Source organism: Protopterus annectens, chromosome 7.part0 (genome assembly GCF_019279795.1).
Source record: "Protopterus annectens isolate FY-2018-M chromosome 7.part0, PAN1.0, whole genome shotgun sequence".
NCBI lineage: Eukaryota > Metazoa > Chordata > Ceratodontiformes > Protopteridae > Protopterus > Protopterus annectens.
The window spans coordinates 1,725,818,962-1,725,840,217 of record NC_056739.1 but is presented as its reverse complement, the minus strand read 5'-3'; the positions used below and the strand labels follow the sequence as shown (position 1 = coordinate 1,725,840,217).

At 43.1% G+C, this 21,256-nt stretch overlaps 1 protein-coding gene across 1 annotated transcript in view; it reads left to right on the top strand.

The window, feature by feature from the left end:
* APEH (acylaminoacyl-peptide hydrolase) overlaps nt 1-21,256 on the top strand; it is a 2,062,145-nt gene that overhangs the window by 927,288 nt on the left and 1,113,601 nt on the right. Inside the window, exon 12 of the mRNA XM_044078262.1 lies at nt 8,564-8,661. Within this exon, the coding sequence (XP_043934197.1) occupies nt 8,564-8,661 (98 nt within the window). The remainder of the gene's footprint in view (nt 1-8,563; nt 8,662-21,256) is intronic.

The following is a 21,256-nucleotide window of genomic DNA, read 5'->3' as shown; positions in this document are numbered from 1 at the left end:
CATTCCACTAATCAGTGTAAGTAATAGTCACAAGGGTTTTTGCAGTGATTGAGAAACATGGCCTTGGCCCCATCTTTTTAGGTTATTTCATCATCTGGACCATACTGGAACTTCTGCCCACCTCAGTAACCCAGGTCATGAAACTGGTGTCAGATTTCAAAATAGGTAAACTAATTTTGCCATTGGGCAGGTTATAGGAGTTTTTGGGTCTGGGTGAATGCATGTTACTGAGCATATTTTTAGGCACACTTGTGCTTGTTGGACCTCGATACTAGTTAATGATCTTGCCAGTAGCTCCTTCTGTCCATCCTTCTCATATTGCTGCCTGTGTATCTCTTTCCCTGTGTTTCTGTTACTCGGGGTGCACCAGCCTTTAGATTTTTTATATAGTTTAAAAGAGAGCATGCTGGTGTGGTCATAGCCCCACCCCCGTGAAGTAAACAATCTCTCTAGCTCTTACTCATAACTTTACTCACATTGTTTTACAGAGGTCGTTCATAACTTAACTCAAATTCAGTTTTACAGAGTTCATCTGCTTTAAATTGAATATACCCATATGTGGAGATCTGCAAGAAAGATTTCACAGTATACCTCTTATTTACTTATCCTCTACTCCATCTAAATGCAGTCAAGTATGGCTGCATAATGAGGACTTTCTCATTTGTATACAGTTAGTAAAGTAATTTAAGTTGAGGGTTTTGGGTAGTAAATTGCAGTGTTCGTACGATTTTTTTATTGCAAGAAGACATTGAGTTTGACTGGAGGTCAGAACTTTGTGTTGTTGGTGATTATGCTTCTTAACTCAAATTGCTAGAGCACTGATCACACTCTGTTCATGTCTGCAATGTTGGTATTTAAGCTGCCTATTTTAATTTCATTTAACAGCTCTTAAAAGGTAGACCATACACACGGTACTATTGTTTCAGTATAACTTAATCATTGTACTGAATTTGCAACAATTAGTTGCAGGACTAAGATGTCTAAACATGACAAATGTTTTTTTAACTGAAAAAGTAAGGCAAAAAGCTGCCTTGCCTGTTTGTTCAGTTGAAAAGATTTTCTTGCTTTTAAATTTATTATGACTCTGAGCTCCAGGCTGTTGCTGTTGAGCCTGCCGGCAGTCATGAATTTGACACTGCAATAACCAACTGCCAGCAGGTATCTTAACCCAGGGGCAGAGATGTTGGGGGGCATAAGACTGGTTTTGATGTAGGTGATTGGAATCTTGAACTTTTTCTACTGATCCCTGACATTTAACTTGCTGAGGACTCTGCTTACTTAAATAATCTGCTGGGGATTCAATCTACCAAACAGTGTTAGTGCTTTTTGCAGGATGGCAGGCCCATCTCGCATGTGGAAGTAAGCCCAATACTCCAAGTAAGCATATATTTACTGACTCCACAGTTGCCCAAACGTGAAGGAAGAAATGTCTTAAAATAAAGGAATCGCTGCCAGTACATGCTTAGAAACTGCAGTGGCAATAATTTGCTAAAGAAAACAATGGTTGGGGATTTCAGCATTGAGTGGTTTAAATCTGTAAATGGATCTTAGAGAGTATGGGGCTCAGGGAAGAGGGAAAGTGTAGGGAAACCAATTCTTGAACTTGGTAAGAATGGGTCATGAAAAATGACCACATCCAAACACCAGAAGTTGCTTTTGAAGACCTTCAGATATGGAAAAACCCACATCAGAATTTCCCTTGCTTTGTACTATATACTGTATTTAATATTGGATAGTTTCTTTGTACTAGATTTGATGTACTCAGTATATTATACTGACAGTGGATTTAATAATTTTCTTTTATTTGGTGTATTAGTCTTTTTTTTTTTTCAAAAGTGATAAATGACAGATCAACTGTAAGTTAGTGGCATTATTTCATCTTAACTTTCACACTTATCCCAGAATTTCATATTTGACCTTTAAAGAGAAAGTAGTTCATTACCTGTAAGTACTGAACTAGTAGAATTTTACTGTTAGCTTGGTCCTATAACAGTCATTCTGTTAAATCATTTATCATTGAATTTATTTATTTTGTTTAACATTTGTTTACCAAGAGTGTCCAACTGGGCCAGAGGCCCATTTTCAGCAGTGGCCTGGGGAGAAATGCTCCACATATAGTATAACAGACAAAAAAAAAACAAGAAATTACAAAATAAATTGAATCACAATATAGTTACAAACAAGACAATAAGCGGGCAAATATTATGCATGGTTATAAAAGTATGATAAAACACATGTTGAAATAAGATACAAAATTATTAAACAGTGCAAGTGTGAAAACAAGAGAATGATGCAATGAGCTGTTTAACTGTTTTTGTAGTGTGATACAGAATAGTGTGGGAGGTATAGGTAACGTATTCTTAAGTAGGGGAATTACAGAGCAAGTGTACTAGCTATTGAGGAACCCAGTGAGGGTGGACGCATTGAGTGTGTTGGAATAGAATCATACTTGGACAGTAATAATAAAAGGCAAGAGGTAGAGTAAAGTTTTACCCAGGAGAAGTACAAGAGCAGAGGCATTTGTTTCTGAAATGATCCATGAGCAGACTTTGGTTTCAGCTAACAATATGTTGAAGGATTGTTCCAGATTTTTTATATCTTATGTGAGTAAAGTGGCTTGCCCTAAAAATTATTTACCTTACTGACTTGCAGTAGCAGCTTTTCAGAGGATCTTAGAGCTCTGTTCCTACTATATGGTTGTACTAGGTTTTGGATGGCTGGACAGTTTCTGGTTTGAGATATAACTGAGTGGGCAACAGTTAGTTGGTTTATGCACAGTAAGTGGGGGGAGCTCAACCCAGTTTAGCTCACATATGGCAGTACAGTGATGTGTTCTATTGGGATGATTAAGAGCAAACCTATCTATTTTATAACAGGCCTCGAGTTTAGTTAATTCTGACTTTCTGAGAATTGTAATTATGGGTGAAGCATACAAAAGAGAGGAGAGAAGGTATGTTCTGGCTATGGCTTGCCTAGTGGTTATTGGTGAGAAATGGTTTTAGAGGCAACCAAGTTTAATGTGGACCTTTTTATGGTTACAGCCAAGTGTATACCAAATGTCAGTGAGTTATCAATAGTGACTCCTAGACATTGTGTGTGCTCAACCGGTAGTGTTGTGGTATTATTAGAGGAGTAGATAGCAAATGGTGATCTGCGGTGGTGGTGCTGCAGTAGCGTTGTCGCCTCACAGTAAGACACTGTCTGGTTCGATTCTCAGCTAGAGCGTCTTCTCCGTGGAGACATGCGTGAATGGGCGTACCTTCATTGAAGCTTGTGCATCAGGGCTGACAACTCGGCACGTAACAATCAACTGCCAATCATTAACGGACCAGAGTTTCCCTGTGGCGACCCCTAACCGGGAAAAGCTGAAAGACACAACAACAAGATAGCAGATGGTGGCCGACTTCCTTGGTTTAAGTTTTTTGTCAAAATTATAAGCATTGTTTTATTTGGATTAAATCTGTTCAAAGGCCCATGAAAAATAGGTGTAAATCTGTATGCTGCTTAAGATAAAATTTTCATACATAATTATGTAACCCCACCCACTCCAATGGAATTGTGGGATACCAACTTTCAAATGCAAACTAAAGAACAGACAACTGAAGTATTGCTCCAGAGTCCCCCTGCAGCCATTCCAATGTCCCATTACTTGGCTATTTCACCCCATTTACCATAGACACTAATGTGCATACTGCTTTACTTCTACAATGATTATTTGTATTTCATTTAAAACTTATTTTACATTTTATAGCACAAGCACTAATAGACATCTGCTAAACAAAGCAATACAGGTTCACAATGAAAATAGACTTGGCATTAAAACTTCTCTGACCTTGAAACTCACATTCATTGAAACAGTATTGAAACCCACATTCAAAGAAAATGCATCTGGCCAGTGGCGGATAAAGATTACCTATGGGCTATTTTCAAATCATAGGCTCCTTGCACACGAAACATACATGTGTTCTTTGATACACCTTCCTGACGGTATTAAATTTAAATGTATTGTTTTGAACATTTTTCCAGTAAGCAATGAAACAAAATGCATGAATCAATAATGACAAAACTGGTCAATTCAAAACATTTCCATCATAAAATGCTACTCAAACTTTTACAGTCTACCAATATCAGTAAATATGCACAATCTCTGCAGAAGTAAAAGTCATGTAAATAATTCCACATTAAAGAGATCTGTAACTAATGAAGAGATTGCAGCTAGCCAAAAAGTTTATATTTAATTTTCATCTACAAATAAAGTGCTTTTTGCTCTTGAATAAATTGCCTGTGTTACATTAAACAAAATGCTAAGCTAGTAATATTACAGTAAGGAATGGATGGTAAAATGCTGTTGCCGTTGAGGAATAAATTGCCTCTTAGATAAGCTATTGATATTGCAATAGGGAGTGGATGGCAAACTGATAACGCATTCACAGTTACTAGGTATCTCCGCCAATGAGGACATTCTCAGAACTGCAGCCTCCATCCCCTTTTAAACTGCAGCACAGTACAGTATCAGCAAGCCATCTACATAGTGTGGGAGTAGAACCCACAGCCTTCTGCATCAAAAGCAAGTATTCTACCTGTTGTGCTACTAATAGAAAAACATAATGGATAAGCAGCACTAAACTTCTGTACCCTTGAGGGACTATGCAGCACAAGAAATCTGGAAATCCAAAATGTTTTTTTTTTTTTTGGGGGGGGGGAGACAAAGGCCAAAAACCAGGGACACATTTTAAATATTGCTTGTATAATCTTAGAAAAATTGCTAGAATAAAATGTTTTGTGTTACCATGTGTTTCCTGAAAGATGGCCATTTAAGTTTCAGACTTCCTATCATTATTTAATAAATTCAGTTCTCACTAATTTGGTAGAGCACCCAAATTTTAAGAGGAACAGACCAAAGAGCCCAAACATTGAACAAAACTGGTGGTGTGGGTAGGGAATTCAGGCTCTTCCACCTAAGGTACAGGGTTTGAGCCTCAGTACTTCTAACAAGCAGTTATAGCTAACTGGGGCATTTTATACATACATGCATACATATACATACACGCACACACACCCTTAAAAATGCCCCTAGGCCCCCTACCTACAACGAGCAGAAAGCTAGCTGGACTTAAATGCATAAAATATGCCCCTACCTACAATGACCAGAAAGCTAGGTGGATTTAAATACTAAAATATGCCCCTACCTACAATGAGCGGAAAGAACATATGAGGGAGGAATCATCTGCATATTGGATAAACGTGGCATTATTTGTAGCAGAGCATGTTTTAGTGAATATAGAGAATAGTAATGGTCCGAGGATTGACCCTTGTGGGACACCTACTTTGATAGAAATTAGTGGAGAGAAAGTGTTAAACCATTTGACTGCTTGTTGTGATCATTAAGATAGCTACAGAACCAAGTTAGGGCAGGTTGGGATAGATTGAGAGGCTAATTCGAGTAATAGCTTTTGATGTGATAGTGTCATGCTTTAGACATATCTAGGAAAATAATGGAGACAAATTGACCACTCTTTCTAAGTTGGTTAATGGTGTCAGTGAAGCAGATTAATGCTGTTGTTAGTGTTGTGTTTAGGTTGAAAACCGTGCTGTTATGCAAGTACTCTAGAAGTTCGTTTATGCATTTAACTATCCCTCTGTCTGCATAAACCATAACCCATCATCCCTCCCCAAGAAACTCTGTGATGTATGCTTTGAAACAGATGATTATGCATTTTGTCTCAATTGCCTTTTGCCCCACTAGTTGAGTTCATATATGGTAGAATTGTAGTTTGCAATGAAATTTGTGTATTTCGTTATATCAGAGTAGTGGTAGGAAGAGTTGGTGGGTATAATGATATCAAATAGTAAGTAATGATCTTTATAGGTCACAGGTAAGTACTAGGCTAGCTGCCCTTGCAGGCAATTTTAAGTCTAGCCAGTTCACCATTTTGGATTTGAAATAAACTATTCCATTTGGTTATAGGTTGGCCTTAACCATCATGTGGTGGATAATGTATACATTACCCATAATAAGGATAATTTGGATCATACCTAGATAATTTAAGGGGACCCATGCATGGGGCATAGCATTTTAGGAATATTAGTAGTACAGGGGACAGTCTTGGGGTACATTTTCTGTTTCCCATCCATATATCTAAGTTGCACTTAAAATGGACAGGGATGAACTTTGTTTTATGTGGATGGAGAGTCTGCTGCTGCACCACAACAGCAGTATCCTCTACAAGATATACCTGTCCCTCCAAACAGTTGTGTTGCTGTTGCAGAAGAGGTTTAATCCTTAGACCAAGTATTTCTGATGTCATTTGACTTGCTCATGTGCAGTAAATCCATCAGTAAAGGATGGGATGATGCCTTTAGCATGATTTTAACCAGTTTTGAAAATTGTGTACATTTGTTGATGAGCTTGGAGCAACTTTATGATATTTTATTGGAGTATCTTTTTCACATTGAGGTTTATGGAACAGGCCAGTTGGTCAACAAGGTCCTCTGTATGGTATCTTGGGAGTTTATACAGCATTTTTGGGGATGGTGATATGATACCTTGGCGAAGGCTAAGGATAAGGTGGTATGAAAGGTTGGACACTAAGGGAGCAAAGGACCTGTACCGAATGACTAGACAGAGGGACCGAGCTAGTAAATATGTGCAGCAGGTAAGGGTGATAAAGGATAATGAGGGAACGTACTCACAAGCGAGGAGAGTGTGTTGAGCAGATGGAAAGAGTACTTTGAGGGGCTGATGAATGAAGAGAATGAGAGGGAGAGAAGGTTGGATGATGTGTGGATAGTGATTCATGAAGTGCAGTGGATTAGCAAGGAGGAAGTAAGGATAACTATAAAGAGGATGAAGAATGGAAAGGCTGTTGGTCCAGATGACATACCTGTGGAAGCATGGAGGTGTTTAGATGAAATGGCAGTTTTTAACTAGATTGTTTAATGAAATCTTAGAAAGTGAGAGGATGGCTGAGGAATGGAGAAAAAGTGTTTTGGTACCAATTTTTAAGAATAAGGGTGATGTGCAGAGCTGTAGTAACTACAAAGGGAATAAAATGATCAGTCACAGCATGAAGTTATGAGAAAGAGTAGCGGAAGCTAGGTTAAGAAGGGAGGTGATGATTAGTGATCAGCAGTATGGTTTCTTGCCAGGAAAGAGCACTACAAATGCTATGTTTGCTCTGAGAGTGTTGATGGAGAAGTACAGAGAAGGTAAGAAGGAGTTGCATTGTGTCTTTGTGGACTTAGAGAAAGCATAAGACAGTGCGCCTAGAGAGGAGTTGAGGTATTGTATGAGGAAGTCGGGAATGTCAAGTATGTAAGAGTGGTACAGGATATGTACGAGGGTAGTGTGACAGTGGTGAGGTCTGCGGTGGGAGTGATGGATGCGTTTAAGGTGGAGGTGGGATTACATCAAGGATCAGTTCTGAGCCCTTTCTTATTTGTAATGGTGATGAACAGGTTGACAGACGAGATCAGACAGGAGTCCTCGTGGACTATGATGTTTGCAGATGATACTGTGATCTGTAGTGAGAGTAGGGAACAGGTGGAGGAGACCCTGGAGAGGTGGAGATATGCTCTAGAGAGAAGAGGAATGAAGGTCAGCAGGACTAAGAATATATGTGTGTGAATGAGAGGGAGGATAGAGAAATGGTGAGGATGCAGGGACTAGAGGTGGCGAAGGTGGATGAGTTGAAATACTTGTGATCAGTAGTTCAGATTAATGGTGAGTGTGGAAGAGAGGTGAAGAAGAGAGTACAGGCAGGATAGAGTGGGTGGAGAAGTGTGTCAGGAGTGATTTGTGACAGACAAGTACCAATAAGAGTGAAAGGGAAGGTCTGCAAGAGGGTAGTGAGACCAGCTATGTTGTATGGGTTGGAGACTGTTGCATTGACAAAAAGGCAGGAGTCAGAGCTGGACGTGGCAGAGTTAAAGATGTTAAGATTTGCACTGGGTGTGACAAGGGTGGACAGGATTAGGATTAAGTGTATTAGTGGGTTATCCCAGGTTGGAAGGTTGGGAGACAAAGCCAGAGCGGCAAGATTACATTGGTTTGGACATGTGCTGAGGAGGGATGCAGAGTATATTGGGAAAAAGATGGTAAGGATGAAGCTGCCAGGTAACAGGAAAAGTGGAAGGCCTAATATAAGGTTTAGTTATGTGATGAGAGAGGACATGCAGGTGGTTGGTGTGACAGAGCAAGATGCAGAGGACAGGAAGAAATGGAAATGGATGATCCGCTGTGGCAACCCCTAATGGGAGCAGCTGAAAGAAGAAGAAAATATGATACCTTGGTTTATATGCTAGTGCCAGTGCTTGATTCACTGTTGTATAGTAACATGTTTGGGCATGTGATCTTTAGGTTTCTGTTCTAGTGTAAATTATTCTAGGTCAATAGTTCAGTCCTCACTGTCCAAATATGCCCTTTCAGTTAGAGAGGTATTTCAGTCTTCATTGTTGAGAATAAAACTCAGACAGCACGTTTTTGAAAAGGTATTTTTGAAACAGTAGTAGTAGTAAGAGTTACTTGAAAATCTAATGCAGCAAATGTTTTGTTTTGTTTTAGATGGCTTTACAGGCATTTTCTCTTTAACCCTGCCAATGTATTGCTGGTCTTCAGATAGCGAAAGAGTTGTTCTTGACACAAATCAGCGGAGCAGGCAGGTAAGAAGTGGATGCATACTTGACTACTCTGCAACAGTGATTTTTTTAATACTGTTTAATAAATAAGGCTAGTCTGAGTGCTTTCATTCACTCAAATCAAATGAACTTCTTCAGACAAATTCAAACAGTAAAACCCCTCCTTATATAACCAAGAAATCACATGACCAATAAAATGCATTTTATCACAAGTTTAAAACTGATTGTTAAAAGGCATATACATATTTCTAAAGCTATTTACTTATACTTTAAAAGAATTTTTAAGCACAAAGTGGAGAATTATTATGTAAAAAACAATCAAAAAGGTGCATCCATACAAACCTATAAGTACATAAAATATTATATTATCTATACTGGATTTCATAAATTCATTCAGCGTAATAAACTTTTAAGCTTGAGTAAACACATAACAGAACACTGCTCATTAAGGCCTGGGTAACTATGCGCATTTAAATTTTATGTACTTATAGATTTGTATGGATGCACCTTTTTTGATTGTTTTCTGCATATTAATAATTCTCCACTTTGTGCTTAAAAATTCTTTTAAAGTATATGTAAATATTTTTTTATAAATATGTATATGCCTTTTAACAATCAGATCTGAAGTAGTTAACTTCATTTGATCAGAAACCTGTGGGTATCGGATCCGATTCGGATCCGAGCCTGCAGCTTTCCTAGCCAAAGATCCGAGTTCCAAGCTCCTCCCTCTACCCATAATGCCCTGCCACCACCCTCTAACCCTCAGATCTCGTTTGCCGCGGCTTCTTTAAGCATCTTAGAACAAGCTCCTAGCATGGGTGTTGTGAGTTTAAGGCTTTTTTATATACTTTTCTGTTAAAAAAATTCTATAACTTTGTGTGTGTAGTTCCCTTCTCTCCCTTAGTATTTTTGGGTAGTTTAAAGCTTCTTAGTTTAGTTAAAGTTTATTCTCCTCCCACCTGTCTGTGTGTGAAGATGTGTGTGTGTGGGCCTGTTCTTTTTTAATTTTTCTATAAAATGTCTGAAGGCCCAAAAGCTGTGTTTTCTGAATGCTTTGAGTGTGACCATAAGCTGTCCCCAGTAGCTGGCCACACTCTGTGCGTTATTTGCCTGGGTGTTGACCACCTTTCTTCGGGCTGCACTATTTGTGCAGCCTTCAACCACAGGGCTTTGAGGGATAGGACGACGAAGCTAATCCTTGTGGGCCTTTTGCCTCCTCATTTCACTTCGTCGTCCTCCTCTGTGGCGCCAGCTGCAGCTGCTCCACCTACCGCCTCCCATCCCCTGGCCGGGACATAACCTCCCTCTTTGGTCCAGGAGGAAAGGGACAGCAAAAAGAAAGATAGGAAGGACAAGGAGCGGGAGAAAGATAGGCAACGTAGCCACAAGAGGTGATCCGAGTCAGCTTCATCGGCCCCGCTGTCCAATCAGCTTGCCTGTCCCCTTAAGGTCTCCTGGCCTTCCCCCTCCTGGCTTCGTTCTCCACGTTTCTCCCTGGAGCTGGAGGAGGAGACCCGGTCACCATCAAGGTTGTCTAGGCTGCCTTCCCGGCTGGCCTCGGCGGCCTCGTCCAGGTCAACAAGGAGTCTATCCGACGCAGACATGGACCGGATGATGCGTTGATTTCTTCAGGCCCAGCTGCAGATGGGAGTGCTCTTGCCTCCCACGACCCCTTTTTTCACCCCCATTGCTCCTTCTCCGACCCGCTATCGGGGTTTAGAGCCGGGGTGGTATCAGCGCCGGCAGTGTTTCCTACTTCGGCGCCGACTGTACCCTTGAGTCTGTCGGATCCGTTTTCAGATCCGAGCTCTCGGGGCCGTGAGTTGAGCGTCAGATCCAGAGGGGCAGTGGACCTTTGGCTTAGTTGAGGTCAGAGCGCACTACTCTTTCGGATCTGATTGGGTCACCTCCGGCTCCGATCCACACGCCGGATCCGAGGGGACTGCTTTCGGATCCTAGCGAGAGCAGTTCACCCTCGGCATTCGACATCGTGGAGAGGGTCCTTTCAAGGGATTCGAGGCCCCAGGCTCTTGCTACAGATCCACTTGCCATTCCATCTTGGACTCACCCCAGTCCCTCACAGAAGACACGGACATTATGGAAATGTTGCGCATTAGAGGGGGGTGGTCTGTACAAAAACCTTCCTCGGATGAGTCTGTGTTTCTGGAGGTGTTTGACAGGGGCCCATCGACCTCTTGGGTGTCCCCTCCCGCTGATCCCTTGGTGGACCTCATAACTACCAGGGCATGGAGGGAGCCGGACACTGTCGAGCCAATACCCAAGAGACCGGACAGGATCCTCAGCCCTCCCACAGACAGGACAGTTTGGAGCAAGGGTGCCCCAGTGAATGCCATGGTCACGGCGGCGGCTGCTACTAAAAAGGAATTAGCACAGAAGAGTTCCTCGGTACATCCTCCAGACAAGGAGTCTCGGATGATGGACTGCCTCAGAAAGCGGAAGTTCGCTTCAGCGACCTTCTCTGTAAGGTCACTGAACTATATGGCACATGTAATTCGGCTCCAGTGGGACCTAGTCAAAGAGTACGCTGGATCACACCCTCAGAGTCCATGTCGGCCGAGGACAAACGGACCGTCTCGGCTCGAATGGCCACTCTCAAGTCGATTACTAACACATCTATGCGGCTTCTCTCCCATGCCACGGAGGGAGCGGCTAGAGCCAGTGGAACAGGCGTTGTCTTACGTAGACAGGCCTGGCTCAGTCTCTGCGACTTTGCAGAACCCTTCAAGGTGTCCTTTGCGAACGCCCCTTTTGAGGGTTCTGCACTTTTCGGTAAAACCGTCCGCAGTACGCTTCTCCAGAGTGAGAAACACTAGAAGAAGTTGTCTGCCATTGGAATCCGCTTCTCGGCTCCTCAGAGGTCCTACTCCAGGAACCAAAGAGAACAAAATAAGATGTGGTTCCGGAAAACTCAACAATCCCGTTTCACTCCGGATCCTTCGTCCTTCAGAGGCAGAGGAGGACAGGGTGGATGTCGGCACAGAGGCGGGGGGGGTGAAGGATTGGGTCGAGGGAATCCTTTTCTGATTGACCCGTGCAGCAACCCTGAGGGGTTGCCCGACTGCTCCTCTCTGGAGGCAGTCGGGGGGGCGCTTCTCGGAGCACCTAGCACATTGGGAATCCATTATGACAGATCTCAAGGTGCTCTGAATCATATCCAGAGGCTATTCTATTCCATTCCTAACGTATCCTCCGCGACATCCCACCCAATCAGGGGGAGGTAGCAGCCTTCGAAATAAGAGAGCTGCTAAGAAAAAGAGCCATCCAGCGCGTCCCCCTCGGGCAATCTGGATCAGGCTTTTACTCCAGGTTTTTTTGGTGCTAAAAAAGACGGGGGACTTACGACCAATTCTCGACCTGTCCACACTGAACCTGTCAGTCGCCAAAGAAAAGTTCCGAATGGTCACTATTCAATCCATTCTCCCACTTTTACAGGAGAACGACTGGATGAGCTCGATAGACCTCAAGGATGCGTACTACCTCATTCTAATGGACATGCGATCCAGGAGGTTTCTTCTCTTTCAGCTGGGAGCCAGCCATTATCAGTTCAGGGTCCTACCCTTCGGTCTCACCACAGCCCCCAGGGTGTTCACCAAGGTCATGGCAGTTGTATGGGCCCACCTGAGGCTTCAGGGAATACAGGTCTTTCCTTAACCTGGACGACTGGCTCCTAACCGCCCCCACCAGGCATCTACTATGTTCGGGCAGGGATGACTACTTACATCTAGCCCGCCATCTAGGGATCACGATCAACCACAAGAAATCCTCCCTTCAACCTACTCAGATCTTGGATTTCATAGGGGCCAGGATAGACACTATACAATCCAAAGTCTTTCTGACGGCGGACAGACTCCGCAATCTAAACCTTCACATTTTGGCTCTTCTACAATCATCAGCCCCTCCAGCGGAATTAGTCCTGAGGGCCCTGGGGTCCATGGCAGCGGCCATCAATCTGTCACCTATCGCATGTCTGAAGATGAGAATCCTTCAGTGGACCTTACAGATCCAGTGGTCCATCTTACGTCACCCCCTGTCTACACCTATTCCCCTCAGCAGGATTTGCAGGGAGTCTCTGCTTTGGTGGCTCCATTCCAGAGACCTCCGCGAAGGGCGCCCCTTCTCCATATCCCCACCCCAAGTCACAGTGACCACTGACGCATCTCTCCTCAGGTGGAGGGGGCATTGCATGGGCAGATCCATCCAAGGCACGTGGACTCACACAGAGACCTCTTTGCATATCAATGTCCTGGAGATGAGGGCCGTGCCTCTAGCGTTGCAGGCTCTCCATTCACTTCTTCTTCCAGGGACTATTGCAATTCAAACAGACAACATGTCAGTAGTCTGGTACATCAACAAACAGGGGGTAACCAGGTCTTACCCACTTTGACGAGAGGCCATGAGAGTGTGGGAATGGGCGATATCCACCAACCGCTTTCTCATAGCAACGCACATACCGGGTCGGTCAAACATTCTAGTGGACAGGTTGTCGAACAATCCTCTCACCTTATGAGTGGTCTCTGGACCCAGTAGTAGTGGAACAAATCTTCCTCAGATGAGGTCAACCTTGCTGCGATCTGTTCACGTCACCTTCAAACACAAAGTGCACCGAGTTCTTCGCTCTAATTCCCTCACCAGGGGAAGTCCCCAGAGACGCTCTGGTTTATGCTTGGCCATCCGGTCTTCTGCATGCTTATCCTCCTCTTCCATTGATGACAAAATTCTTACAGAAAGCTCGTCTGTTGGGGAGCAGAAGTTATCCTCATAGCCCCATTCTGGCCTCGCCAAACCTGGTTCCCATGCCTATGGTCTCATCTAGTACATCCTCCCTGGATCTGATTTCTCATCCCTTGGGATTGAAGACCCCCGACCTGGACAACCTCAAGCTTTTGGCTTGGTTGATCCAGTTCCGTTAATGGCTAGGACTCCTGGTATCTCATCCTCAGTTAAGGCCATCCAGGTGGCCACTCATAAACCTTCTACCAGGAAAATCTACAAGAGTAAATGCAAGCATTTCTCTATCTTGTCGGAGCATAGGAATTTGGATCCTTTTACGGCTCCTATCCCAGCAGTCCTTGACTTTCTATCCGATATTTTTCATCAAGGGGCTAGTTCTTCAACTGTTAAAGTTCAATTGGCAGCTATTTCCCACTTCCACGTTGGAAACAGTTTTGGCCCCCTAGCTTCCTCTAAGATTTGCAAGACATTCCTAAAAGGAACTTTTTTGTTAAGACCCCCTGTTAAAGATGCAGTTCCTCCATGGGATCTAACCCTAGTTCTTCAGGCTCTGACTGGTCCCCCCTTTGAGCGTGCAGCTTCAGTCGACTTAAAATCTGTATCTTGGAAAACTGCCTTCCTGATTGCCATTACCTCAGCTAGGAGGATATCAGAGCTTCACGCTCTTTGCAGTAAGCCTCCATACATCATCTTTCATAAAGACAGGGTTTCCTTCAGGACTAATCCCTCCTTTCTGCCTAAAGTGGCTTCAGAAGCCAATATCAACCAGTCCATCAATCTACCTGTCTTCTTTCCTAATTATCAGAACAAAGGAGAGTATAGACTTCATTGTCTCGATGTACATAGACAGTTGCGATTTTACTTAAACAGAACAGCTGAATTTCGAAAATCAGATCAACTCTTTGTGTCATTTGCTAAATCCTGTCTGGGTAAGCCAGTGACCGAAGTAACCTTAGCTAGATGGATTTCCCAATGCATCCTTCTCGCATACAAAAGCACTGGTCGACCTGAGCCCCCGAGGGTTCGAGCCCATTCTACCCGTTCTGTGGCTACTTCTGCTGCCTTCTGGTCGAGGGTTTCTTTGGATGATATTTGCTCAGCAGCTATTTGGACTTCCTCTCATACTTTTATTACACATTATAAACTTGATCTAATATCCAGAGGACGCACATCTTTTGGCTCTCCAGTGCTCCGGAATATCCTTCCATGAGGACCTCCCAAGTCTTTGGTAGCTGGGGACTCTGTCTCACAGGTTGCTGATCAAATGAAGTTAGCTACTTCAGATAAAGAAGTTATGTACTCACCATCACGTTTCATCTAAGTAGGTAACTTCATTTGTCAGCAACCAACCCTCCCTCCATCCCCCGGACCTTTAGTTTGGCTAGGAAAGCTGCCGGCTCGGATCCGAATCAGATCCGATACCCACAGGTTGCTGACAAATGAAGTTACTTACTCAGATGGAACATTATGGTGAGTACATAACTTATTTTTTTAAACTTGTGATATAATGCATTTTATTGGTCATGTGATTTCTTAGTTATATAAGGAGGGGTTTTACTGTTTGAATTTGTCTGAAGAAGTTCATTTGATGTGAGTGAATGAAAGCGCTCACAGATTAAAGTTTTGGTTTGCCTTTGGAGCTGTGGCCCTTTGTTACTTATTAGTGCTTTATTTGTTGTTTTTTCGCTAATAAATAAGGCTGCTAGTTTTGGCATTTGAAGAAATTATTCCTTCTGTTCCACAATACATTAGAATTTCAGTTTACTCACTTAAGTCCTTGTTTATATAATTCCTCAGTTTGTCTCTTCTGTAAATCCATAGTTATTTTTAATATTGCTCAACATTTTGTGAGAATCTGCAGAAAGTAAGAAATGTATCTTGTACCTTTCCAAATCTCTGTTACAGATAACTGAACCTGGGGCAGTATCATACTTTTTCAGACACTTATTTTGTCCCCATTTTTGTAGTTAATAAAAGAAATTGTAGAAATTGTCGTATGAAATTAATTTAAGCGGAGACTGTCCTTGTTTAGCTCTAAAACAGAGCACGACTAGAGTAAAAGTGGCCTGGATATCAACAAAATGTGGTGTGTTATGTTATAAAAAATGTCTTTGATCTTGGAAGTTGGCACTCAAAATTCAAATGATTGAAAAAAAATCAGGAGAAGGTGCATAACATGTTTTAATTTATAATGACATGTTTATATATAATGTGGGTATACCACTTATTAATGAAAACAGCCAAAGTCAAAAGATTGAGCGCATGTGATCAAAAACACAGAAATTGGCATATCACTACTAATACACTGAGAAACAACCTCAGCACATGCAATTTCTAAAAAAATAAATAAATAAATGTTTTTTTGTAGCGGTTCAAGTCTTCTGCACCCCCCCTGCTAATTATATATATATATATATATATATATATATATATATATATATATATATATATATATATATATATATATATACTGTCTGAGGTCTTACCAACATGGGGATAAGGGCAAATTTCCCATTCCCTGAATTTGTGTGATCTCTCACATCTGTCGATCAACTGCCTAGCCGACCATATGTAATCAACTAGTCAGCTGTCAAACTTAAACACACTCAATGTATTTATGAACAGCCATACACGCACACTTACATATGTATATCTCCAAAATGTATCCCTTGTATAAGGGACAATGACTCTTGTATAGCAAACAAATTAAGTAAAACAAAAAGTAAAGTATGCTGGAGAACAAGCCACCTTCACTTTTATTGTAGAGTTAAGTACTTTCATCCAACATATTAGGACTTCATGAGAATAAAATAAAACAGTCTTCACTGTCATTTAAATACCTTGATAAAACATTCAACTTGAAAAAAAAAATCTCAATTTTATGTTTAAGATCTATACAATTAATACAGAATTACAAAACTTGTTCATCTTCACCTTCTGTTACATAGCTCAAGCTAAATGCTTACCCACCTTATTTAAGACGGACTATAAAGGTGCCAAAAATTCCACTGGCAACTGCATCTCCTTTTTATTTAATACTGTATTCAAGTCACCTCCTCTTTTGTCTCACATGATGCCATCAGTACAGAAAAAATTAAATGCATTATTTCTGCCATATTTTTCTAAGTGACTCTCTAATGCATTACAGTTCTTTTTATTTTTAGCATGCATGTGATCCCTCACCAACTGTTTCATGGTCTTTTCTATGTTAAACCCAAAATATTAATCATACTTCGTCAAATAAACTACATTTTGAGAGTCACAAGTGTATCTGTCTCTAGCCCTGTTACAGTTTTCTGCCTTAGAAACAAACCCCAATCAAGCAAAGTTCTATGTGGGTGCAGTTGAAGTCGATAACACAAGGAGATGAACTCAGAAATACACACATGCTTTTCTGTCATGTGGGTAGAATAATGCTGAAGGTTGGAGAGTCATGGTCTTTTTCTTTTGATATGTATATCCATGTGTGTGTGTGTGTGTATATATATATATATATATATATATATATATATATATATATATATAATTTATTTATTTTTAATTAAAATATGCTCTTCCCTTCCTCTCCCTCTGAAATGTACAATGATCACAATGAGTTAGTTTTTTTTTTTTTCTTGGCTCAAATTCCAGATCAAAAAGCCAGTTTTTGCTAAATTGTCTTAATGTGCATTGTAAGTAACTTAAGACATACACTAATACATATGTTTCAAGCACGGGCATTATAAAGCCCTTTTAGCTTGCCAATATGCCAAAACACTTGTTCCCATAATAAATGCCCAGGCTGTTCTTAAAAATATCTAAACTAGTACTTGCTTTAATGTAATTTGGTAGTCTGTTCCAAGCATCAGCTACTCTGTCAGAGAACGAATTAGTACACTTCTCATTCCTATAGACTCTTCTACATAGGTTATCTGATGATTCTCTAGTACTTTTTGATAACCCCAAACATTCCCAGAGGTAGTTGTCCCTAAATGCCCTATATACCTGAATAAGATCTCCTCTTAAATATCTCTGAGACACTGTACAAGTTCAGATATTTCAGTCTTTCATAATAACTTATTTTCACTTCCATGGATGCCCTTAGTATATTTCCACTATACTCTTTCCAGTTTATTCATGCTTGTTTTCCTATAGGGTTTCCATATTGTTATTCCATACTCAAGTTCGGGTCTAATGTAACTAACAAACAGTGACTTCATTATGTTTGATTTCCTAGACTTTATAAGTCTTTTTATACAACCTATAGATGTTCTTCATGTTTTACTGTTGCAGTCATCACATTTGGGTTATCTGCTTGCATTAGCCCTCAGTCAGCCTGATTAACAGAGTCTTGGGTCCTGCATCGGTTGCTGTCCCTTCTTCCATGACATCAGGGGTATAAAACACGCAGCTGACGCCATTATATCAGTCTTTCTTTCTGTGTGTTGCCAGAAGCAGAAGCAGTTCGGAAGTGCCAGTCGGCCGACTCCTGAAATTTTCATCTTTGAGTTTCAGAAATTAAATCTTCAACTAAAGCCAAGTACCCCATTGGGGAAACTTTTTCTTGCTTCTTACCGATGTCAGTAAAAGTTAATAATTGCATTTCTTGTGGAAAGCAAATACCTCACAAAGATTTTCATTCCTACTGTATTCCTTGCCTAGGCCCTGACCATGACGTACCTTGCTGTCGGTTTTCTGCCTTATTTAATCCACGCACTATCCGTCATCTGTATATTTTTGCCTCTAAGTATTTCAGTTCTCAGTTCAGCTATCCAGAAATGTCGTCAGTAAGCCATTCGACTACCAGAATTCCGAAAAAATGCAAAGATAAAGACAGAGGCCGCCTAGGTCCAAGGCTGCTGACAACGCTTCTCTTAAGCCAGTCGCCAGTTTGCTGGTACTCAGGCGCTTTTGCAGCCCCTGATACCTGCTACTTCTGATTCGCAGGCCTCTAGTGAGACCCATTTGGAGTCCGGTATGCCGCGAGATGCTTCAAGTGTGGAACCTGTGGATGTCTCTACCTCCACCTCAGGGTCGACTCGGAGTCTTTTGGAGCTTGACATGGACAGGATGATGAGGAGATTCATTCTGAATCCAAATCCAAATGGGAGTATTGCCAGGCCCCTCTCTGGCTGGAGAGGGGACCTCTATGCCCTTCTTCCATCCTATCTCTCCTTCCCCAATCTGACCTGCGGTTTCGGGGTTTATGTATCCTCAGATCCTCGGAGCTGGGGGTTCGGTGCAGACTGTTCCTCCAACCTCAATGCCAGCCATTACCTTGAGTTCCTCGGATCTGACTTGTTCGGATCTGAGCAACTCTCAGGGCCGAGAACAGGGAGCCGGATCCGAGGGAACGGAGATGTCTTCGGCTTCGACTTTGTCAGATCAGAGACGTTCCTTTGGAACCCTGGCTACCTTGGCATTGGCTCTAATCCTCACAACGGAGTCAGGGAAAATGTATTCCTTGTTGGTTGCAAAGGAGGTGCGCTCTCCTTCGGCCTTCGTCATGGTGGAGAGGGTTCTATCCCAGGGATTGAGACCCCAGCCCATTGCCTCGGACTCCCAGGCTGCCGTGGATACGACTCCCATCAGCTTGTGCCAGGGACGGTCTGTGCTAGAGGACCCTCAGGCGGATCCCGTTGTGGAACCCCGCGTGACTTATGAGCCCTCTTCAGAGAGCCCCACTGAGGAGGCTCCCCCTAAGCATTCATGTAAGAGGAGACGCATGGACTCCCCCCCCCCCCCGAGTCCCTCACAGAAGATACTGACTTGGATGAAGGTGAGGGTTCCCCCAGGTCACCTCCCAAGGATGTCTCCTTTGGAGACATCATGGAAATCCTGTGCCAGAAGGGAGATTGGTCAGCCCCAAAACCCTCTGCAGACGAGTCAGTATTCCTGGAGGCCTTTGGCACAGGCCCATCTACATCCTGGGTGTCCCCTCTTGCAGATCCATTAGTGGATCTTATTACCACGTGGGTATGGAAGGAGCCTGACACCACAGAGCCAATACCCAAATGTTCAGACAGGATCCTTTCTCCTCCCACAGACAGACAGGCCTGGTAGAAGGGATCCCCTGTGGATGCTGTGGTGGTGGCATCTGCCACCAAGAGAGGAAGGTTCTTCAGTCCACCCTCCTGACAGAGTCTAGGGCGGTAGATCACTTTGGGAAGTGAGTCTTTTCTTCAGCGACGTTTTCCATACAAGCGCTGAATTACTTGGCACACGTCATTCGACTCCAGCGAGACCTAGTCTCTGAATTCGCTGTGTCCCCCCAGAGTCTTTGTTGCCAGAGGACAAGCGACTGTTCTCTGCGAAAATGTCGATTCTGAAATCCGTTTCGAACACGGCCATGCGTTTTCTTTCATGCCACGGAAGGAGTGGCTAGGGTGGCTGGGACCAGTGTAGCTATGAGGCGGCACGCTTGGCTCAGACTCTTTCAATTTGCGGACCCCTTCAAGGTGTCATTCACAAATGCTCCCTTTGACGGTTCATCCCTGTTTGGGGAGACATTTCGTGACACCCTGGTTCAGAGCGAGAAGGATGGGAAGAGACTGCAGTCGGAATCCACTTGTCTAGACCTCAAAGATTCTTTGCTAGGTATCGGGGAGGGCAGAAGAAGATGTGTTTCTGAAAAATCTCAGTTTTCCCGGGGCACTCAGGACATCTCGTCCCCTAGAGGCAGAGGATGACAAGACAGACACCGCCCCAGAGGCAGAGGGGGCCCAAGGAACTTTTGTATCTTGGAAGACCTTCACAGACAGACCTGTGCAGCAACTCTGAGGGATTGCCCGACTGTCCTACTCTGGAGACAGTTGGGGGAAGATGGTCATTGCACCTAACGGCTTGGGAGTCCATTATGACGGACCGCTGGGTGCTCCAAATAATATCCGGAGGATACTCCATCCCGTTCGTTGCTCACCCATCCAAGCAAAGCGCCTCCCAGGTGTTCCACCCGCTCAAAGAAAGGCCGCAGCGCACAAAATTTCAAAGCTGCTTTACAATCAGGCCATTGAACCGGTCCCCACACATCAGTCTGGATCAGGTGTTTACTGCAGGTTCTTTTTAGTGCCAAAAAAGACAGGGGTCCTCAGACCCATATTGGACCTGTCAGCCCTGAACCTGTCTGTTGCCAAGCAGAAATTTTGGACGGTCACTTTGCAGTCCATTCTACCTTACCTCCGAGAATGCAACTGGATGTGCTTGATGGACCTCCAGTATGCTTACTACCACATCAAAATTTGCAGACGCTCCAGGAGATTCCTTTGCTTCCAGCTGGGAGCCAATCATTTCCAGTTCAGAGCCCTACCCTTCGGTCTCACCACAGCCCCCAGGGTGTTTACCAAGGTTATGGCAGTCGTAGCGGCTCACCTCAGACTTCAGGGAATTCAGGTGTTTCCTTACCTAGACGATTGGCTCCTCACTGCTGCCACCAAACGTCTACTTTGCATGGCCAGAGACTCCTTCCTGCATCTTACAGTCAATGTAGGGATTACCATCAACATCTCCAAGTCATGCTTGAATCCGACATAGACCTTGGAATTCATAGGGGCATGGTTGGACACTCTACTATTGCAAGTTTCTCACTCAGGACAGGGTCTAGAACCTACGGGCCCATGTATCAGTGATCCTCAGCCCCAGGATGCAAATGGAGCATGACGTTCTCTGAGCCCTAGGCTCCATGGTCACAGCAATTTCAATTCTTCCATGTCCGCGCCTTCACATGAGGGTGCTTCAGTGGACCCTGGCAGTTCAGTGGTCTTGGTTAGACCTCCCCATGGACTACCCTATATGAATCAGCAGAGCCTGCAAGATTTCTCTTTTTTGGTGGCTCCAGAGACTGGAAATCTTGGCAGGTCGCCCTTCTTAACCCCAGCCCAAGCCACAGTGT